The sequence below is a fragment of the Triturus cristatus genome, chromosome 10 (assembly GCF_964204655.1).
Source record: "Triturus cristatus chromosome 10, aTriCri1.1, whole genome shotgun sequence".
Lineage (NCBI taxonomy): Eukaryota > Metazoa > Chordata > Amphibia > Caudata > Salamandridae > Triturus > Triturus cristatus.
This window is the reverse complement of record NC_140593.1, coordinates 247,535,864-247,556,648: the sequence shown is the minus strand read 5'-3', so window position 1 is coordinate 247,556,648 and position 20,785 is coordinate 247,535,864. Positions and strand designations below refer to the sequence as shown.

General features: G+C 44.2%; 1 protein-coding gene across 8 annotated transcripts in view; it reads right to left on the bottom strand.

Annotated features, from left to right (window-relative positions):
- The window catches only part of HDAC9 (histone deacetylase 9), a 779,881-nt gene extending 759,742 nt beyond the window's left edge, over nucleotides 1-20,139 (bottom strand). For 2 of the 8 annotated variants that reach the window (XM_085630924.1, XM_085630925.1), the window contains exon 1: nucleotides 19,936-20,139. In XM_085630924.1, coding sequence (XP_085487050.1) covers nucleotides 19,936-20,023 — 88 coding nt within the window. In that variant the 5' untranslated portion in view covers nucleotides 20,024-20,139. The remainder of the gene's footprint in view (nucleotides 1-19,935) is intronic. The other 6 variants (XM_085630929.1, XM_085630916.1, XM_085630918.1 and 3 more) reach the window with 3 other exon arrangements.
- Between the last annotated feature and the right edge of the window lie 646 nt (nucleotides 20,140-20,785).

Here is a 20,785-nt window from a genome sequence, read left to right as displayed (position 1 = left end):
TTAGTAAGAAAAATAGGTTCCATGGATAAGCGTCTTTCTGTGAGTTCAATTTCGTGTGAGAGGACGCTCGCTGCTCTTGACAAAAACGCATCAAGTGTAGCAACCTTCCTCCCCCCTGTTGTCTCCACCGGGACCTTCTTTCTCCCCATAGTGTCGAAATTACAAGTACACAATAGCTAAAAGTGAAGTACCTTAGCTCCTTGGGTCCGGGGCGGGACATTAGGGGGGTGGCCCAGCCCAGCCTCTTCCAGGCTCTGACGGGCGTGGATGGGGCCGCTCTTGGCCCGGGCGCGGCCCAGGCGCGGGCCCGTGCGCGTCCCGCGCAACGGGTCGATGACCTGCTTTTAAAGCCCTTCCGTGCGCTAAGCCACCCGGGCGTTGTAGTCCCTCAGAGGCAGATGAAAGCAAGTGTTGGCGGTGTGCATCAACCCCCGCGGTGAAGACAGCTACAGGCACAGCGGGTCAGCGACCTGCTTTTAAAGCACTTCCGTGCGCTACGCCACCTGGGCGTTGTAGTCCCTCAGAGGCAGATGAAAGCAAGCGTTGGCGGGGTGCAACAACCCCCGCGGTAAAGACAACTGCCTTTTCACCTTCACTGCAGCAGTACTTCTTCACAGCCCTCCATTGAGAACGACGGCGGTTTCCGACACCAATCCAGACCTATGCACCTGGCTCCTCTGGGATAGGTAAATCGGGTACTACGGAATCTACGGGTGGGGTGGCGCTCCAACCTCTTAAGTTCAAAAGGGTTTGCTTGAAGTCCTCCTAGGAGGGTCATTAAACTTTAAAATTGCAACCGCGACTTCCCCATAGAATTGTATGGAGGCCGCGGTCGTGTTTGCACACTGCACCCATCCTCCGTGGGGTCCCTATCTACTCACCTTGGGTGGTTCCTTGGGGTCCTAGCGATTCTACGTGCTCCAGACCTTGTCCTGATAGAAGTTGTGATTGTTATACCACTATTTTAGTATATGGTTTGGTCTCCCCCTGGAGCCCACTGTGTATTGTGCTACTTACAACTGTTCTATTGATCTCGTATTGCGTGCTTTGTGTTCTATCCTCGTATAGAGGATACTAGAGAGTGTTATATTAATAAACACATATTTTTATATAACTACTGTGTGATTCTCCTTTCATTTAGTCACTTTAGGAGGTGATATTCTGGTAAAACAAGCTGCTTTACATTCCTTCGAGATTAAGCCTGAAGGCTGCTCATGACAGCTACCACTAGGATAGCTTTCTAGAAGTTATCTTTGACATCATACATCATAAGGGTCGTTTGGACTGGTGCAAGGTGCCTGCTTCAATTAGTGGACAGCATATACCAGGCCAACTTCTCACACACAGCATAGGTTGAAGGCTTCACTGGACCTTTTCCCTTTAGCTTTTGTGTTGCATGTTCATTAACCTTCACACGTTCTTACTACAATCTATATATTTATCTGCAATACTTTAAAATGTGTTTAAAACTACTATCCAGTTGCACACAAAACAACAGAAATGTCTGAACATTAGAGATCATAATAAGGGATATAGGCCCCCAGACAATGTATATTTCATGCAGATATTCTCTGCGAGAATAGCCTGCACTCTGATTCCCAGGATTATGAACTCTGTCATGCAGACTCCCACTGTCAGTGTGAAATAGATGCTTTAGATTTTAAGTTGCCATCAGTATCTCTCCTTTCTCCATTCGGTGAAAAAAATGCATCAATCAATCTTAGTCTTACTTCCGAGTACTGGTTAAGCTTGTTAAGTGACTCACTAAGTCTCCATTTCACCTAAGGGGGGGGAGGAAGGGGTGACGATGCTCAATGGGGTTGCCATGATTACTTCTCCTGTGGTTACAAGAGAATTAGGTTTGCTTTCTGTAAACTGTTTCTAGAGTGGTGGTTGAGAATCACAACAGTCCTGAATGCCCTCTCAGCAGTCTTCATGGTGGAAAGGGCCCACCACCACCTGGTGTCCCACTTATGCGGATAATAACTAAACTGCTGAAATGTAGTGAATGGGATATAATTTTACAAAAGGGCTAGTCAAAATGACACGTTCACAATCAATAATGAGAACGTTTTGATTATTCTGGATTTTACCAAGCAGGTTCAGCAGCAGCGAAGATTGCTTTAGAAGTGAAAAGTAAACTTCACCAACTGAAAATCCATTATTTACTGCTCTTACTGACCAGTCTCTAGATCATGGAGGGAGGTAAAGCTTTCTTCTTAACAGAGCTGCCTGGGAGTGGCTGAAACAATATGCAAATTGTGTAAGACCCTCTAATCTCCTGGAGCCACAGAGAACTATGAAATGTCTGAAAACCAAAAGATGGAATGTGAAAGCCAAGAGACACTCCTCTAGACAAATACTAAGATAAAAAAAACTATGGGGTAGATATTCCACATGGTACACAAACTGTGAGATTATTGGGAATCAGATTGGGACAACTTAGCCAGGCATTCCGATGAAGCTCCTAATGAGACACAAAGATGGTGAAGTGAAAAATAAAGAGAGGGCAGAGGGTTTATTAGATGCTCATCTAAGTCAATAATATATTGGGCTCACATCAGCAATGCACTTTCCCAACATGGAATATGGGTGGAATGGCATCTCTGTTAAAGTGCCACCAAATGTTATCTTACTTAAAATGAACAGGGTAACATATCACTTTTCACACTTCTCCAGAGTAGACGTAGACAGAAGATGGAAGATGGAAGGGGAAATTATATTCCAAGAGCTTATCCTCTTATGCTCGTGTTGTACTGGAATAGGTAAAGCTGGGAGCTCCATTGTAAGCGGAAAAAGTTATATTAAATATGGATCGGCGTTATGTTACTAGACACTGCTCCAATACTAATGGCCTGAATTTACACCGCCACACTCCAATAAAATACTGCCAGTGGAAGGGCAAAAAGTGAGACAAAACCTGGGAGATTTTTATGTCTTATGGAAATATGACTTGAATTGTGTGAACGATAGGAATACTGACCAATCTTTCCACTATGTTCCATGACTGCAAGTACTCTCAATGTGAGGGCCTGCATGAGTGGTTGACACATGGAAAAGATGTATGGTGGTAAATTCATTCTGGGATACAAGATTATTCATTTTACTCACTGGTACACAACTTGTATACCAGAATGGTTACATTTCTGGTCAGGGTGGGTACAGTACATCATCCGACCAATACAGAATATCTCTTCAAAACAATATCTGACTACAATCCACTGGTCTTGTCCCTATTATGGGGTAGACCCATGCCCTCATCCTTTCTTGACGACTTCAATGAGCACCACAGCAGGATGTAGCATTTTGAGGAACACTTGGGGAAGCCACTGACCATAACTTTGCTGAGAAGTTGTGGTTTCAGTGAGTAAACTTTCAGGGCAGTGGAGATCATTGTAAGTATTTTTAGAGGACTTTGCATAGCAACATCCAAGTGTGTATGGGATACCATATTAAAAGAACCAGTGATATTAGAATACAGTCACATGCAGTTGGAACAGGAAGACCTGACTCTGGAGTACGAACGCAAGGAAAAGCATCAGCTCAGAGACTTTGACTACAAGACCTATGCTACCAACATTCATAGGGTAGGTGACAGGGCCGTTCGACTACTGGCTTCCTTGTTAACATCTGAATATGTCAAGCATAAACTAACACCTCTCAATGACAAGACGTGGATCACAGTACATTCTCAATTAGATATCAATTACATTTTTATGGAGTAATTCAACACATTCTATTCCCAACAATCGCCACCATTGTCTGATAGAAGTGCGCAAAAGCATATCTGCTGTAGAGGTAAATAGTCTGCCTAAAGTTTATTCTGAGATACTAGACCAGGCACTTACACCCCTAGAAATCAGGAATGCAATTAAAGATATGGACACGGGTAAATGTCCAGGTTAAGATTTGTTACCCCTTTGAATTGTATTATCAGTTTGCATCATAGATACGTCCAACACTACTGAAGCTATTTAATGAAGTGTGAGATATTCAGTTGCGTCACAGTCCATGAAAGACAAAATCATAGATACGCTTCTTTTTTTTTATAAATCTTTTTATTAACAAAAAACGACATGAACGTACAGTGCAGTACAGATGACAATTGAAGTACAGTGGAGACAGATATCAATACAAATACAATAGTATAGCACACTGGGGGTCACGGGGAAGGGGCATCATCACACTCAATATTATGGGGCGGGACACAAATATTACCACGATAGACATTCCAGGGGTCCCAGATCTTAGACCATTTCCGCGGGCAGCCACGGGCAATGTAGACCGTCTTTTCCCTATATATACACCAGTCAAGATCTCTCTTCCAGTCTGCAATTTTGGGTGGGTGTGCAGCTCCCCAGAGCTGGCCGATGTTTCTTTTGGCAACCATAAGCCCAAGCGTGACCCACTGTGTGGAGTAAGTGGTAAGGTCAGTGGGCTCTCAGACATTTAGGAGGCATCTGCGAGAACAACCCCCAAAACCTCACTCATCACCTCATGTATCTTCTGCCAATAATCGAGGATAGGTTCACAATGCCAAATTATATGCATAAATGTGCCCAGTTGGTTACATCCCCGCCTACAAGTCCTGTCAGTTGGCCCTCCTATGTGTAGCAGCTGGGGACCCGTAACATAGATTCTGTGTAGGACCTTCAGTTGTAGTAAGCGGAGACGCGCTGAGATTGCAACAGTTTTAGGGGAGGAAACCGCCGATTGCCAATCCTCGTCATCCATTTCGATGCCATCCCTTACCCATTTTTCCCGCAGCAGGCGAAGAAGATCATCCATGTTGTTTATGAGCTTTTTATATATGACGGAAATGGCTTTCTCAGGCAAGTGTCCGTCGAGTATCCTGTCCTCTAGTGGGGACGAGTCGGGAAGTGAGGAGTATCGGGGCAAGGCTGATCGGAGAGTGTGCCGGACTTCCAGATATCGGAACCGTTCCGATTCTGCCAGCTCACACTGGCGCTGGAGAGCGTCAAAGGGTTTCACGTCGCCCCCATCCCAGAGATCTTTGATATACCAATTAGTTCCCATCTGTCAAAGCCTTTTGATTTCTACCGATCTCCCAGTTCCTGTGAGTCCCACAGGAGCGTGGCCAGTGTAAGGTTCTGGCTTCATCCTAGCGATTTATTAGCGGAGTGCCAGACTTTAACCGCGTGCCTGGTGGGACCCGTAAATGGATATCTGCCTGGTTTAGAAAAGAGTGCTCGGCCGTATGTACACTTGGGGAGAAGCCATCTATCCATGTTGAATCCCGGGTCGTCAAAGCGGCCGTAGGTGCCATGATTTATGGCTGCAAGGTGTGCAGCCCAATAGTATTTCTTAATATCTGGCAATCCAATCCCTCCATCATACCAACTGAGCGTGAGTTTGCGTAAGGCAATACGTGGTTTCCCGTCCCACAAAAGGTCCCGCTGGAGCCCTTCTATTTCTTTAAAGTACAAATTTGGTACAGGGTCAGCCGAATTTTGTAGTGCATATAGGAAACGGGGCAGGGAGATCATTTTAAAGAGGGTTGCCAGGCCTAAAAGGGAAATTGGGAGTGTCTTCCAATTTGTGATATCTCGTCTAAGTCTCTGCGGTGGGGGGACGAGGTTACGGGAATATCGGAGTGAATGATCGAGAGAGACGAATATTCCCAGGTATTTGAAACCATCGGTGACAATTTGTATTGGACAATATGGGGGTAGCGGAGGAGGGCCACTACAGAGAACATAGATGAGGGATTTCTGCCAAATGATACCAAACCCGGAGTATCTGCCAAATATGGCAAGGATGTCGAAAACAGCTATCAGAGATTTCTTAGGGGATGTGAAGTATAGCAGGACATCATCAGCGTATAAAGAAATACGATCCTCCCAGTCTGGGGACCATCGCATTCCAGGGATGACTGGGTCTCTACGGATCCATGCTGCAAGGGGTTCCAGGGCAAGTGCAAACAATAGGGGGGATAGAGGGCATCCCTGTATGGTCCCTCTGTTGAGTGTAAAGGCCTCCATTTTTTTGGTATTTACGACTACTTGAGCCATAGGCTCACTATACAACAAGCGCACCCATCGAATAAAACCTGGCCCAAATCTTAGTTTCGTGAGTACTGCGAAAAGGTAGGGCCACTCAACTGTATCAAAAGCCATGGTGGCATCTAGGGAAACAATGATCGCCTGTTCTTGTATGGTGGATGCCCTACCCAGAACCCCGTGTACCCTGCACAGGTTTAATGCAGTGGTCCTATGTGGCATAAAGCCAGACTGATCAGGGTGTAGTAGGTCCCCTATGACTTTGACCAATCTATTAGCGAGTAATTTTGCAAGGATTTTGGGTTCAGCATTTAACAGTGAAATAGGTCAGTAGGAGGCGCAGTCTGTCTTGGTTTTCCCTTCTTTATGTATTGTGACAATAGTTGCAATTCTCTGGTCTGTAGGCAGTAACCCTACCTCGAGGCTTTCCTCGTACATATCCTTCAAGTATGGGGCCAACTTGTCTGTTCGGGGTTTGTAAAGTTCTATAGGGATACCATTTGGTCCAAGGGCCTTTCCCGAATGCAGCGCTCGTATCGCGAGTGTTATTTCGTCAGTGGAGAGGTTGCTGTCCATGAATGCTCGGTCCTCGTCCGAAAGCGTGGGGAGGGAGAGGTCTCTTAGGAGGTCTGAGGATTCGTGTTCGGCGTGCTGCGCCACTGAAGTGTATACTGTGCGGAAATAATCTGCAAAGTGATTAACTATGTCTTGGGGGTCTGTTATGGGAGACATGTCAGCGTCTTTAAGCTCTGGAACAAGTTTACTAGCATACTCCTTCTTATCAAGCCAAGCGATCAGTTTTCCGGCCTTGTGCCCCCAGTCATAAATCCGACCCATTCTGTTCTGCCCCAGTGTCTTGGCTCGATCTGTCACGAATTCCCTGTATTCGTCTTGGCGAATATGGAGTGTATGGAGAGCCTCGGTGTGATATCTGAACCCATGTCTTGTTCAAGGCAATATACCTCTTGTTCGACGTCAGTGAGGTCTTTAAGGTTGTCTTTTTTAAGTCCCGCTATCAGGGAGAGGGCTTGGCCTTGGAGAACAGTGTTAAAGGCCTCCCACAGAACTTGGGGAGAGTCCACGGAGTCCTCATTTTCTGAAAAGTAGTTGTCTATGGCTTTAATCAGGTCTTTGCCTATTTTCGGGTTTCTTAAGTACCACGGGTTGATGTGGGCAACTCTTCCCACTTGTGTATGACCCAGAACTATGTGAACCCATAACATGGAGTGATCAGAAATGCCCCTGGCTAGATGTCTGATATCGTGAATATTTGTGATCTGTGGGGCGGGAACTATAATGTAGTCTAGGCGGGAGAGGCTATTATGTGCCCCGGAATGAAAGGTGTGTTTTTTGTTTGTGTTGTAAGTTCTTCACCCGTCTACAAGCCCCATGGCCTCCAGGAAACCGGAGAAAGAGTGTGAAGATTGAGGCAGTGCACGAGGGGGGTGCCTATCTAGTGAGCCAGAGAGTACGGAATTGAAGTCTTCACCAATAGATACGCTTCTTAAGCCGGGAAAAGATCCACTAGAGACTGTACCCTACATGCCTTGTACACTTCATAAGCAACTGACAGATACTCAGGGCCTGATGCACAAAGGCAAACTTACACTTTTGAATAACTTTAGGATTGTTTGTTATTTACAAAGGTATTTTACAAGTAGTGTCTTTATGAGTGAGGAGTCTCCGCACATAAAAAAGATAGGGCAGTCCTATTGCTTTATATGCGGAGACTCTGCACTCATAAAAATACTACTCATAAAGTACCTATGTGAACAACAAACAATCGTAAAATTACACAAAATTGTAGGTTTACCTTTGTGAACCAGGCGCTGAACAATAAAACAGCAGAAGTGTAGGTGAGCATGTAGTGACTGAGATATGGACAGTGGGGTTATGTGGGTGGGCAGTTGAGGAGGCGGAGCATAACATGACATTCAGCAACTGCAGGATTCTGATGTGGAGTCAGGAAGAGTGTTAGTACCACATGCACTCCCCATATCGGTCACTTTATCAATCCCGGCCACCATCCCATTCCCTATCGTACTCCAAACTTCTTTCACAATTACATCCCTGGCATAATTGTAACCCCTGTCACCCTCCCCATCCCTGCCACACTCCTCATCCCTGTCACTGACACAGTCTCAATGTTTGTTAGCCCCCCTATCTCTGTCATTCTCTCAATACCTGCTATCCTCCATATGTTTGTCACATTTCCAGATCCTGTCACTGTTGCCATTCCTGTCATATTCACCAACCTTGTTAGGCTCACCATGTCTGTCATGCTCCACATCAGCGGTACCACACTTATCTCAGTCATGGCTCCAGTACCTGCCATCCTCCCTGTCTCTGTCTTATTTACAGTCCCTGTCACCCTCCACTTCCCTGTCACTCTTCCAGTCCCTATCACACTCAAGAGTTTGTATCATGCTCCGTGTCTGTCACATTTCCGAACCCTGACACACTCCCACTCAAACTCACACTCTTTGCACCCTTTCCAACTCTGTCTCACACTTGTTCCCTGTGACACTGTCAGACTGTCACCCCCACAGTCCTTTTTACCATCCCTTTCTGTCATACTCCCAATACTTTTTATGCACCTATTTACACCCCAACACAACAATAGGTTATCAGATGGCATATACAGGCATCAAGTGTGCACGACTAACTTTTCAAGTGAGCAACAGCGACACCACAAGATAACAGACACCGACTTCATAAGGGCTCTACTATCTTATTTGATGATACCCGCCAACACCACAAGCACACCCTGAATCAAAGTGCCCAAAGCAGAAGGGAACGTATGGCTGTCAATCTTGCAGTGGATTTTCTATTAAAGAAGCTGTGAACAGACATGCCTGCTGATGCGCATGCCTGTGTGATGCAGCACATAAGCATGTTACATGGTGGCCTTTTCAAATGTACCATTTGAACATGAAAGATTTTCATCTTTGAACAATAAATTAAAAAGTTTTTAAAAAGGTAAAAACGAAGCGCACATAAAAAAGGAAGCAAGTGACCCCGGCATCAATTTGCAATGCTGGACCATTGCAAAAATAGATGGATAAACAAATCGAGATGAATGGGGAAGGGGAGCAAAAAGAGACCATGGTCAGAGGGTGAGGATACAAACGAAAAAGGGAGACACCACGGAAATGCATGCAGTCCTATTGAGTGCTCAATACTAAATCAAAAGTAGACTCCCTCAAGTATGCAGTGGAAGGCTACAACTCATCCATTCGGAGCACCGTGAGAGCGAAATGTGCCTGGGTAGCAGAAACACAAGTATTGGAATTAAAGCCAGAGCAGACAACTAAGATAGATACTAAGTCATTCAATCTTGAGGAACCAGCTGACCCAAAGCCCACTCTAAGTATATGCAGGGCCACTGGAATTATGCAATTGTATGGCTTGCGGCATTTCTCGCACAATTATAGATTTGCCGCATTTGCCACATATTCTATCTGCTGCATCTGCAAATGTTAACAAAAATAAATTTTGTTTCTAGCTTAAACGGTTCAAAGTTACTAAAAACGCAGTGACGTGTTGCAGTGGAGTGTGCAGCCCTTGCGAAAAAGGACTGGTCACCTTTCTGCTGCTTAGTGCTACATTTGGGTGTTAAATTGGCACTACTAAGGTGAAACTAATACCCAGTGTTAACAGCTGTAAAAACGACAAAATCATGAAATAATACGATCACAAAATGTGCCGTATTACCCCGCATAATTTACTGAACCGTCCTGCATGGAATGGCCCTCCCCGGCTGCATAATTCCAGTGGCCCTGAGTATATGTTAGTTCTTTGACCAATAGGTCTGCCTATTATAGATGTAAAACCGTTCACTGCACGATCCAAAGGATAGTGCTGAAAGGTCATACCAAAGGTCACTGTGCACCCTATAAATTCCAATAGCATGCCATATAAAAGCTTGCGTTTATATACTAGTAGAGTAGAAAGTACAAACTAACAAGTCACTAAATGTCTCTTTATTTCATGCCCAATACAAATTATTTGAAACATTAAAATTGATATAGTAGAGCGGCTAATGCGGGGCCAGTTAGCAATGCCAATTCGTGTTATAAACGCCTGCTTCTGTTATGTGCTTTGAACATCCAATACTGTGTGCTCTAGCTGACGTTTTCCTGACACTTCCCTGCTACCATCCTCGTGGCATATGTCACTTCATATACTCTTCCCGCTATTGCTGCTTCTCCAAGCTTTTCCAGAAGCCTCAAGTGGCCCGCGTTTCAACAATAGAACATTAAATAAACATGCACCTTTCGGGCATCATGTAGAAACAAGCCCGGCTTTCACGGAAGCCTGTACCATTGTATTCTCATATCAATCCCTCGCCAGCTCTCTCTCACCTCTGAGTGACACCCACGCGCGGGCAGGTATGGCTAAAAATAGCCGCCGCTAATCTGAATCCAAATGAAATGGAAGCTTGCATTAGCTTTAATTAAAATCGGCTCAATGATCCTGATGCTGGACTTCCATTTCTAAATGAAGGTGCGCGGGCCTTTAATTAGGACGTGTTGTGCCCGGCTCCGGTGCAACAGATCCCCCGTGACCCGCGCGCCCCTTCATTATCCCGGGCCCTCGTGCGTCATCGGGTGCCTCCGTCTATTTTAGCCTCATTAGTATGTTTACGCACGTACGTCGCGGCGTTGGCTATAAATGGACATCCGTCTGCAGTCCAAGGAGTGAGTGATTTCTGTGATATATTTCAAAACAGGGGCTCAAAAAGCAGCTGCACAAGCTTTTTCACATGCTCTTGCTGAACTGAGACTTTGTTGGGTGACTCACTAATGGCTTGGTGAGCATGTGGGCGGCTGTACATATAACTGAGAGTCAGAGACAGTTCTTCACTACCATTAGAGGCCAAACAAAGGTGCGAGTTATGTTTTTAATGAGGAAAACCTCCTTTATTTGTTTGAAGCATTATCCTGATAGTAGCTGTCATATATATGGTTAATAGATTCATTTTGTGTACCATCCTAATATCTTGGAAAGATAAAGCCACTGTCAAAACTTTTACGCTTGCTCTTCCTCAAGATGATGAGGCAAGTGGTGGGGGTGAGAGTAATAAAGAGACTCTGGTATTGTATGCCACTGAATTGTTGTACAATAAAGGTTAATCCTCAGAAAAAAGGGGAGGGGAGGAGGGGCTGTGAAAACATACTTGAAATCTGTGTTCATATATTCTTATGATGTGCCATGTTAACAGCCAAGTATGTAGTTATGAATGCATCAACCATTAATCAAATATAGATGTTACCAGTGGTCGAAGTGGGGGGATCGGCAGGGCACGGCGTTCTCCTACATCTTTAATTCCATAGATTCCGTTCCCCTACTTTTTAGGTCGAGCCTGGTCAACGCATGCGCTGCTGCGAGGTATGTAGTATTCGAGTATGGCTTTGAAGCCCCACCCACTATCCGTCCATATTTTTAATTGGCTTGTGTCATTGTCCTTTGCAAACGCTGGTTTCCGAGTCGTTATTAGGCTTGTTAGTCCCTCCTTGGTACCGTCTTGTCAGCATTTGTAACCTACCATGGCGACTGGCCCTTTTACTTCTGTTGCGACACAGTATGCTTATTTAGTCTGCAAGCACTATTTTCTTTAATGAATTTCCACTACTGCAGGCACGACGTGCTTTCCTCGCCATGAAAGCTTTCACTTTCAAGCAGCCCCAGACAAAGGCGGCCACTTCTTTGAAGTGAAATAGGTCTCACATTTACAAGAGTTTGAGCTATTGCCATTGTAAATGACAATAGCTTACACTCTCATAAATGCGAGACCTATTGCATTGCAAATGCTTGTTTATTATGAACATGCGTCGCAGGACGGCAGAAATAGTCTTGGCGTCCGTGGACGTTTCAGGATGGTCGGGGTGGATAGAGAAGGAAAAGGACTCTGTCTTTTTCTTCTTGCCCAGAAAATACAAGTGTCCACTTGTGCTCTGCAGCTTCAGCTGCCTTCACTCTTTCTTTCTTCCTCGTATTCCCTCTCTTTCTGTCTAGCAGCTCCTCCTCGATTTCTGAAAACCGTAACTTCAAGAAACGGTTCTCACCCTCTCTTTCCTCCTTTCATTTATTTGTTCCCCTGTGAAATGGATCCCCAAAAAAACCAAAAAAAACACTTTTACTGGAAATGTCGTCTTTTTCTGAAATTTTTCGATTCCAAAGTTCAGCCTCTGGAATAAAAGGTAAAAACTAATGAAAAATAACTAAATAAAGTAAGACAGAGTGGTAGTGATACAGCTGTTCCCCAACAACAAATACTCCACTACCATATACTCACCTAGGCCCATAAACTCACAGTGGTTAAACCACTGGGGGGGTCAAGTTTTATAATTTTCACCAACTGTTTGGATTAGTTTACTAATTATCTTTACCCATCTCTAACTAACCCTTCACAGATCAAAACGTTCTCTCCTCTGGTCGATGGACCATTAGTTGAACTAGTTGATGGTGACACTTAACATAAAATCTAACTTTAATGAACTTCCAAGTAAAATAACCACAGACTCTGGAAAGATTGTAATTCTTTATCTAAAATTTCTGGTGCATGTGAACAATTTCAATACAGTGCAATCACCAACATTCATAGGAGAGAAAAATTCAATTAATAAATAACAATTCATTTGCCTTGGACTCACGCAATAACCAATGCTCAATGCTCAATGAGAGAGAGGACAGAAAGATAAGATAAAGTACATGAGCAAATATAACAGAAATTATAATTAACAAGGATTGTGTGGAAGACCAACCCCCTGGCCAAAGGGCTGGTAAGGGTCCTCTGGGATAGGTCAGGAGACAAAGGCTTCAGGACAGAAATCAGGGCTGGACAGTAACCTCTCTAAGATACCGACGGTTGCGTCGCTCCCCTCTCAGGCACTCTCTTCCTCCTCGAGATTCTTCCGCAATCTTCAAATCTAACCCAATTAGATCAGGATAGCCTCAAGTTCTGCAATCAACTCACTCCTCCCTGCTCTGCTCTCCTTCAGTCTCTTCAGCTCTCCCTCAGCAAATCTCAGCATCCAGTTCTCCGCAATGTGCACCCCGCTCTCTCTAACTAACTAAAATCTATCTTAATTATACCTTTCGTTCTCCATGGTCCACCCATTAACGTTTCAATATCAGGAAAATACGAGATTTGATTGGTCAGCAATGGGGGGGGGGGGTTTTGGGGGAACTTCATCACACCCTGCTTACATGTCACAAAAATCAGTTCAACTATTGTTCGCAAACCCATTCCCTTACTTTTAATTCATAATTTTATTCCCATGTGCTAATTGTATCAATATCGAAACATTTAGGGCCTTATGTAGGTAGCCCAACATTTACCACTTCATAAATACCGAATTTTACCGATTCGGTATTTATGAAGTGGTAAATGTTATGTAGATAATAATTCGGTAATTATTACCGAATCGGTAAAATTCGGTATTTTAGAACCGGTATTTACCGATTCGGTAATAATGCATCCCTTGAAGCCAGTTACCATTACCGAATCGGTAAATACCGATTCGGTAATGAGGGGAGCACAATCAAGGGTGGCAGGGTGTCACAGTGACACCCTGTTGCACCCCTGATTCCTGCATGTGTGCACATGTGGCACACATACATGCCCTAAGGGCATGTATGTCTGCCACATTGCACACTTAAACGTGCACAAAAATGCTTTTTTTCACCTATTCGTCATTTACCACCAACTTTTAGTTGGTGGTAAATAACGAATCCCCACAACACCCACACACTCCCCCTACATATCATTACAGGATTCGGTATTTACCGAAGCGGTAAAATTACCGAATCGGTAAAATTACCGATTCGGTAATTTTACTGATTCTGTAAATACCGAATCCTGTAATGTGCCCCCTACATTGCAAAAGCCTAAATACCGGTCGGTAACGGTATATTTACCGAAAATCGGCCGTTACCGACCGGTATTAGGCTACGTACATATGGCCCTTAGACTTTATTATGAATGCGTCTCTTCACAGTTGAACTCTGCACCATCCCGTTCTCATGATGTTTCTCTTATTCTTGGCTCCCACTCAAATGCACTGTCATCGTTTCATGGTTCCCTTCAAAAGGGCATGCGCGGACATTTCGTGACTCCGTTCAGTTCAGTTATGCGAGAAAGGGCCAAATACACACTAATGATAAAGTCAGAAGACAAATGTTAATTATTCAAATAAAATGTTTGCACTGTATACCACCCACCTCTACTCTATCCCAATTTATTTATTAATACTTTTCCCGCATTAGCATTAATAGAATAGCTTACTTTTATTTTCAGCTAAGCAGGTGCCATGTACACGAGTCTTCAAGACTCCATTTTAATAGCTTCTGCTCATGCGTAAGAATTTCCCTCCAAGCGTTACCTTGTCATCCTACGTAGATGTAATTGACGCATTCGCAAAACAGTTTTCCCATTTTAAAGCGGTATTAGTCCTACTTCATTGTTATTCGCGTTAGTACATGCATACGCAAGCTTCACTAACCCACATGTTCATGTAATTTGGGTATTAGTTTTCACAAAACTTTATTAATAACTTGTTAGTGAGTTAAACGAGTGGCTTGCTTCTGAGCAAGTCTCTTTTCCTCGAGACCTTGCTCCATCAGTAGCAAAGTGGCCAGTTGGATTTAATTCACACCCAAACACATCAGAGTTTGCCAGTGAAGCGCTACTTTTGTTTAATGGTCTTTCTTTGAACAGCATTGTTTTCCCAGGGTGGGGAACGAGTGCACCAATCCTGGAGGTACTGCAATGCGTGGATCGGAAAACAAAATGTGTTTCATGGAAGTGGTCTTTTTACGTTTTGTAAGGATATAAGCAATGGACATTGAAATGGGTCCATTCAGGGCCCTGTAGTCATGTCCTTAACTTTTCAGAAAAAGCACTCACTGATTTATGAATAGTGCGTGTTAAAGCGTTAAGGTAACCATTTTGTTCCTGCTTACATTTCACAAGGTTTGCTTTATTTTGCATTCCCTATGAGAGTTTGCTTTTTCCACGATGTTGTGACTTTCTTTTTGTAGGCAGCATATTGCTCTTGTCTAGTGCGTAATTTAAATTGAGCCGCATCCAGGGGTTTATGGCGGGGCACAATTAGGTTGTATTTGAAGACAGTGCGAGTTTCTCTCAGTGGGGCAGTATGGTGTTCAGTGGGGTAGAGGATGTGGCACTAAGGGCAGAGCTGCCGAATTTGGAACTGGGGAACCAGGTTCAGCCTTCATGACCAGTCCACAAGACCACTCTCCTGGGGGAGCACATTCCCATGCTAGACCTTAGAGGGCGTCGCAAGACCTTAGAAGCCCTGGTGTCTTACCACCAGCAGGTGGACCCTAGCAGTGGCAAGTGTGGGTTAACCTTCAAGGCTTGTCCAACACAATCCATACTGAAGTTTACCCTCAGTCTTGTGGGCAGGCCTATGAAGCAGCACACCCTAGAGCAACAGTGACTCTGTCACTGAGGTCACAGGACCCTTGAGAAGGGCCAGCTCTAGGGCGGTGTGACCAGTGTGATCACATCAGGCACTGACTGAGTGGGGGCATTGTGTTTGCAAGTATATTATGGTTGTAAAAGCGCTTGCTGCCTCCTTCCTGGCTTCCAGCAATTTTCGGCAACAATAAAAATGTCATGATAACTCTGATGATTAATGTTCTTCCCAGAGAGAGATCGGAGTTTTGTCTAGTGGAAGTTCTGACTCATGAAAAGGAGCACAGAGGGTTAATGTGCCTGCTGTAAAGAACATGCACCATGCAGATCAGTAAGTAGGCCAGTGGGTTACTGCTTTTGTCAGAGAGATCTTTTTGTTACTAGCAGTTTATAAGTTAAAATCCTAACATAGAACAGTGAGCTATTAACTGTCATCTAAAAGCAGCATACAAACTGCAAGGTATAAATTAGGGTTATGTTTTTCCCCCAGTCTTTAATTATCCTAATGTTGATGAACGTGTTCTTTTGGATAGAAATTAATTCTGATTATTAAAGAGAACCCACAACCATGGTATTAAGTTTTAAAAATTCTGAGGTTGTGTTTCTCCAGACCAATCACTAATAAACTACACGGCCTATCAGTATGGTTGTCATGTGACTCCTACACCTTGTAGTCCTTAGTCTTATGTAACATTTTCTGTACAGTGATTTACACATGCATAATTGATTGTCTCTGTGTAATGTGTGTGATGTAAAGTGCTCTAACACCCTACACTAGTATGAGTGGTGCTGTAAATCAAATTAAATGCATCTGAGAGAGAGTGTGGTTATGGAGACTTGAGGGACACTGTTAAAGGGTGGTAGTGAGGGAATCCATGGCGGAGATAGTCATTGGGAGGCACTAACAAACATTGTTGCACAGGGTGCCACCAGAGCTAAGGCCGGCCCTGCTCTTGAGGCCAGTTTGCCTCTCCCATTGGTACCTCCATTGGCTTTGTTTAAACAGTACTAGCTGCAATTTATCAGGGATTGGCAATGCAGGATTTGCACACACACCATACTAATTTTGCAAACTTCACAGTCTCTCTGCTTCATTCACAAGCACTTTTAACATGTGCTTCCTGCTTTAGGGGCACAGGACTTATGCAGCAAAGGAGGACAAAATTATGCCGCAGTGTTGACTAAATAATGCAGCAAAATTAAGGCTGCAGTGTAATGCAGTATATTTTCTGATATTTCATTATTTTGACATTAGTACACATGCTAACAGTCTCTGAAAATGTTTTGCCTTATTAGTACCAGTGCATACAAATGCAGCAGTGAGAAAGGTGACCAGTCATCCTTTGCAATGGGCAGTCCACTTCGAGGTACGGTTCCATAGATAGTGCGGTTTTCAGGATAATATGTTTACATACACTGGGCTTCATTAGCTCTCGCTCTTCCCTGTTCACCACCCGCTGTCTAAAACAAGACTCCTTGGCCCAAAGAAGGTCCTTTCTTTCAATTGACTCCAGGTTACTAAAGAGATCCGCCCTTCCAAGAGTCCTAAACCCTTCCCAGATATATTTAAACCAAGGGATGCAATGGGCATGGTCAAGAGCCATACAATCCCTTAGGATATCTTTGTTTAGGGCAGTCCCCTTATTCAGCCAAACTTTTTGCCAATAAGATAGGGGCTGAAATGACAACAGATGAGGCAGGTAAGACATACCCAGTTCTTCATGTACAGTAAAAGTGAGGGTTCCTTGGGGTACACATAGGAGATGTCTCAAGAACCTGTTTTCAACTCTTTGTAGCTCCTCATGAGATATATAGCCCCAAATTCCCCTGCCATAAGTTCCCTGTGCTAGACACTTAGCTCTATAGATCTCCAAAATTGCACATATTGTTTTTTTCCCCAACTGTGAGGCAAAATTAAAAATTGCCGCGTTGGCCTGTAAAAATTCCCCTTTCTTTTTACTTCTCACAGGGCCCCAATTTAGTTTTGCGTCCAACATAACCCCCGGGTGAGAGAAGGGATTGGGGTAGACCCGACCTTAAAATTAAAAGTCTTCTTTGAACTCGGCCCCACCTGCTTCACGTTTGACTTGGAGCTGTTGACAAGCAGGTCCCAGTCCTCCATAAACTTCACTAAGGAGTTAAGTAAAATTTGCAAACCTCTCACGGTCCGGGCCATGAGGACTGTGTCGTCCGCGTACAGTAAAACCAGCAAACCACACCATCCTACCTGGGGAAAATCTACCTGTGTGTCAACTAATACCTTCTCCAAGTTATTAATATATAAATTAAATAGCTACCTACCTAATTTACAGCACTTGGAAGGAGGCTGTGTTTTATAAAAAAAAAACACCCATGTCCCTCTTTCAAAAACAACTAGCAGACCTGAACATGTAACATACACTTTATCATTAAACATGCACCAACTTTGCAAAAAAATCAGGAAAAAGTCTTATTTAAACAATGCCTAAATGAAAGGAGAAGTAAAAAAAAAAAAAAAAAAAAAAAGGGGGAACAGCCACACTCTAAGACAGCTATGTTTCAACTGAGATGTCCTTATCACAAAAAGGATTGCTCTTGATGGCTCTCAGCAGCATCCTGCCCCTGAATGTACATCACACCAGGAGATGCCAAATCAATCAGCAGCGTGGCGAAGTTGCAACTATCACCTAGAATCACTAATCTATGTTCTACTTCTTTGCAATACATATCACAAAGTTTGTGAAATAACTAAGGGTGGGCGTAGTTCGCGAAGTAGCACTTCGCGAAGCTACGCAAAGTGAAGTTCGCACTACGCGAGCTACGCGTAGCACTTCGCGAACTGCGAAGTAACATGTTCGCACTGTGCAAGATGTTGTTTTCAATGATTGCACAGTGCGGACAAGCAACCGGCACTGTGCAATCATTGAAAATGGCATCTTGCACAGTGCGAGCTGTAGTTTTCTGCTGCTCGAGTAGATTTTTACTCAAGCTGCAGCTTTCTCAACGCGAACTGGTAGTTTCTCATCGCGAGCGGTCGCGAGCATACGCGACCCCTCGCAATGAGAAACCTGACCTTCTCGCGTTGGGAATCTCGCCGGGAGGTTTATTTTCCATGCTCGCGATCGCGAACAAGGAAAAAGTCTCGCCAGGATGTCATTTTGCTTGCTCGCGGTCGCCAACTTGACGTTGAGGACCGCGAGCAAGCAAAAAATGACCGCAGCACTACGCAACACTACGCTACGCGTGTTCGCACTGTGCTACGTGCAGTTCGCGTAGCGCGAAGTAGCGCGAACTTCGCAAACTACGCGAGCGTAGCGTAGTGCTTCGCCCAGGCCTAGAAATAACCACATACCAAATGTGAGGAACTCTACCAAATGTGAGGAACTCTGGTTTGAGAAGAACTTAGCCGATGGTAAGCTTACTCCTGACAGAAGGCTCAAAGGGAATTATCCTATGCGATAGACATTTCTTGGAAGAGGCATGATGCCCTCACTGGCCCAAAATAAAAGCAAAAACACTGTATTTAGACAAGCAAACCCTGGGACAAAACTGCTTTAATGCCGGCTCCCATCACCAACCCTCGAACATGAGTCCCAATGCATGGAACTTCCCCCAATACTCTCTTCCAATCCCAGTGATTGAGAGAGCAAAGTCTTACACTGACCTGCCTCACCACACTGACCTGCCTCACCACACTGAACTAGGACCACCGAACCCCTTTACATTACCTCTCACCACCTACCTTCACCCTCGCACTGAATCACCGATCCACTTCCTCTTACTTCCCAGCAATACCCCTCCACTCCTCTCTGCACACTGATTGCATTTTCCCTCCACTGACCATTTTGTACACATACTTGTTTTAATAAACACCATAATTCGTTTACTATTCTAATGTGTTTTGTGTTTTTAAATTCTGTTCTGGGGTTGCAAGTGTGAATAAAAATCAAACAATGAAGTGAATGGTTGGGGAACAGATCAATGGATGGAGACTGTAGATCCAAAATAGTTCTATGTATGGAGGTTTTGTCTTTTTGTTTTACACGAGGCTGGCGAGTCATATAAAGCCGTCTCAATACCATGCCGGAGGGGGGTTGGGGGGGGGGGGGGGGAGGTAGTTGATCCTCTTTTGTACCAAAATAAAATAGATTGCCAAAAATGAAGTGTGCTCGTTTTCTGTTCACAATAAAACGATGTAAAGAAATGCACTTTATACTCCAAACTGCAATCCCAATTTCCTGAAGCATTTGCACAAAATACACCCAAAGAAACGAGTGCATTTTTATTCCCTCCTGTTAACAAAGTTGCAGATATCCATCACTTTAAAATTTATATTTTTGTAATTGAATGCAACTGCACAACTTAATTTGGCAATTTCACGGTTAAAATAAAAATATATCCAGTTTGGTAAATCTGTATTTTTCCCCTACTGCCTCCGGGTGGAGAGTGGGTTTTGGGAACCTGCCAGCTCCATTACATTATAGTACTAACCTTTACTTTTCTTTTTAATGAGCGTGTGTTTTGCTCCAAAGTTATCATTTCCCAAGCAGCAGTGGAGGTGGCTCTGAACATTAGCCATACCATTGATCAAGAGGAAGGCTAATCAGTTCAGCTTTCTTGCTGGCAGCGTACCTTTGTGGTCTTGCACATAAAAGTGAAACCTGAGAGGCTCCAGCGTTCCAGGCTCAAAGCCGCTAGTTTTACTACAGGGCTGCAGGCACGCTGTGCTGCCTCCCCTGTACTTGACCTTCCGTGACCCGGGCAGCGGCGTGCTGACGTAGTTGCAGAGCTCCGCTCCGTGAGCGGCTAGAGGTCACACGCATGACCTTTAATGGTCAATAAAATAAAGATGCCTTGTCTAGATTGGTTTTCCTGTGCTTTAGTCTCCATTGCGATAATTTACCTCTGCTTATTGGCCTTGTCAGTTCATAGCAGGAGACTTATTCAGCAGTAGTAAAGCAAAGGGAATACACTGATTGAAAGTCGACAAAATACATTTAGAGATTGTTTCAGTGTGTGCCTTTCACCGCTGAATCAGAAAGTAGCTGGAAGCACGGTAACCAAGACACGGGTAAGAAATTGACATTAATGCGAGGAGAGGGGAGAGGATGTGGACTAACGGCCAGAGCTGCAGATCTTGGAGCTGGTTATGCAAGTTCGACCCTTGGCTTCGGCTCAACACCCTGTGATTCTGGGCAAATCAATCACGTAATCTCTCCCTGCCTATCAAAAATAAATGTGCCTTGAGTAACTTAACTGGAGCTCCTGTAAAGGGCTCCAATACCTTCAGGTCGAGTTCGCGCTATGTAAACCTGAAAAAAGCGTTCGACTGAACGTATCA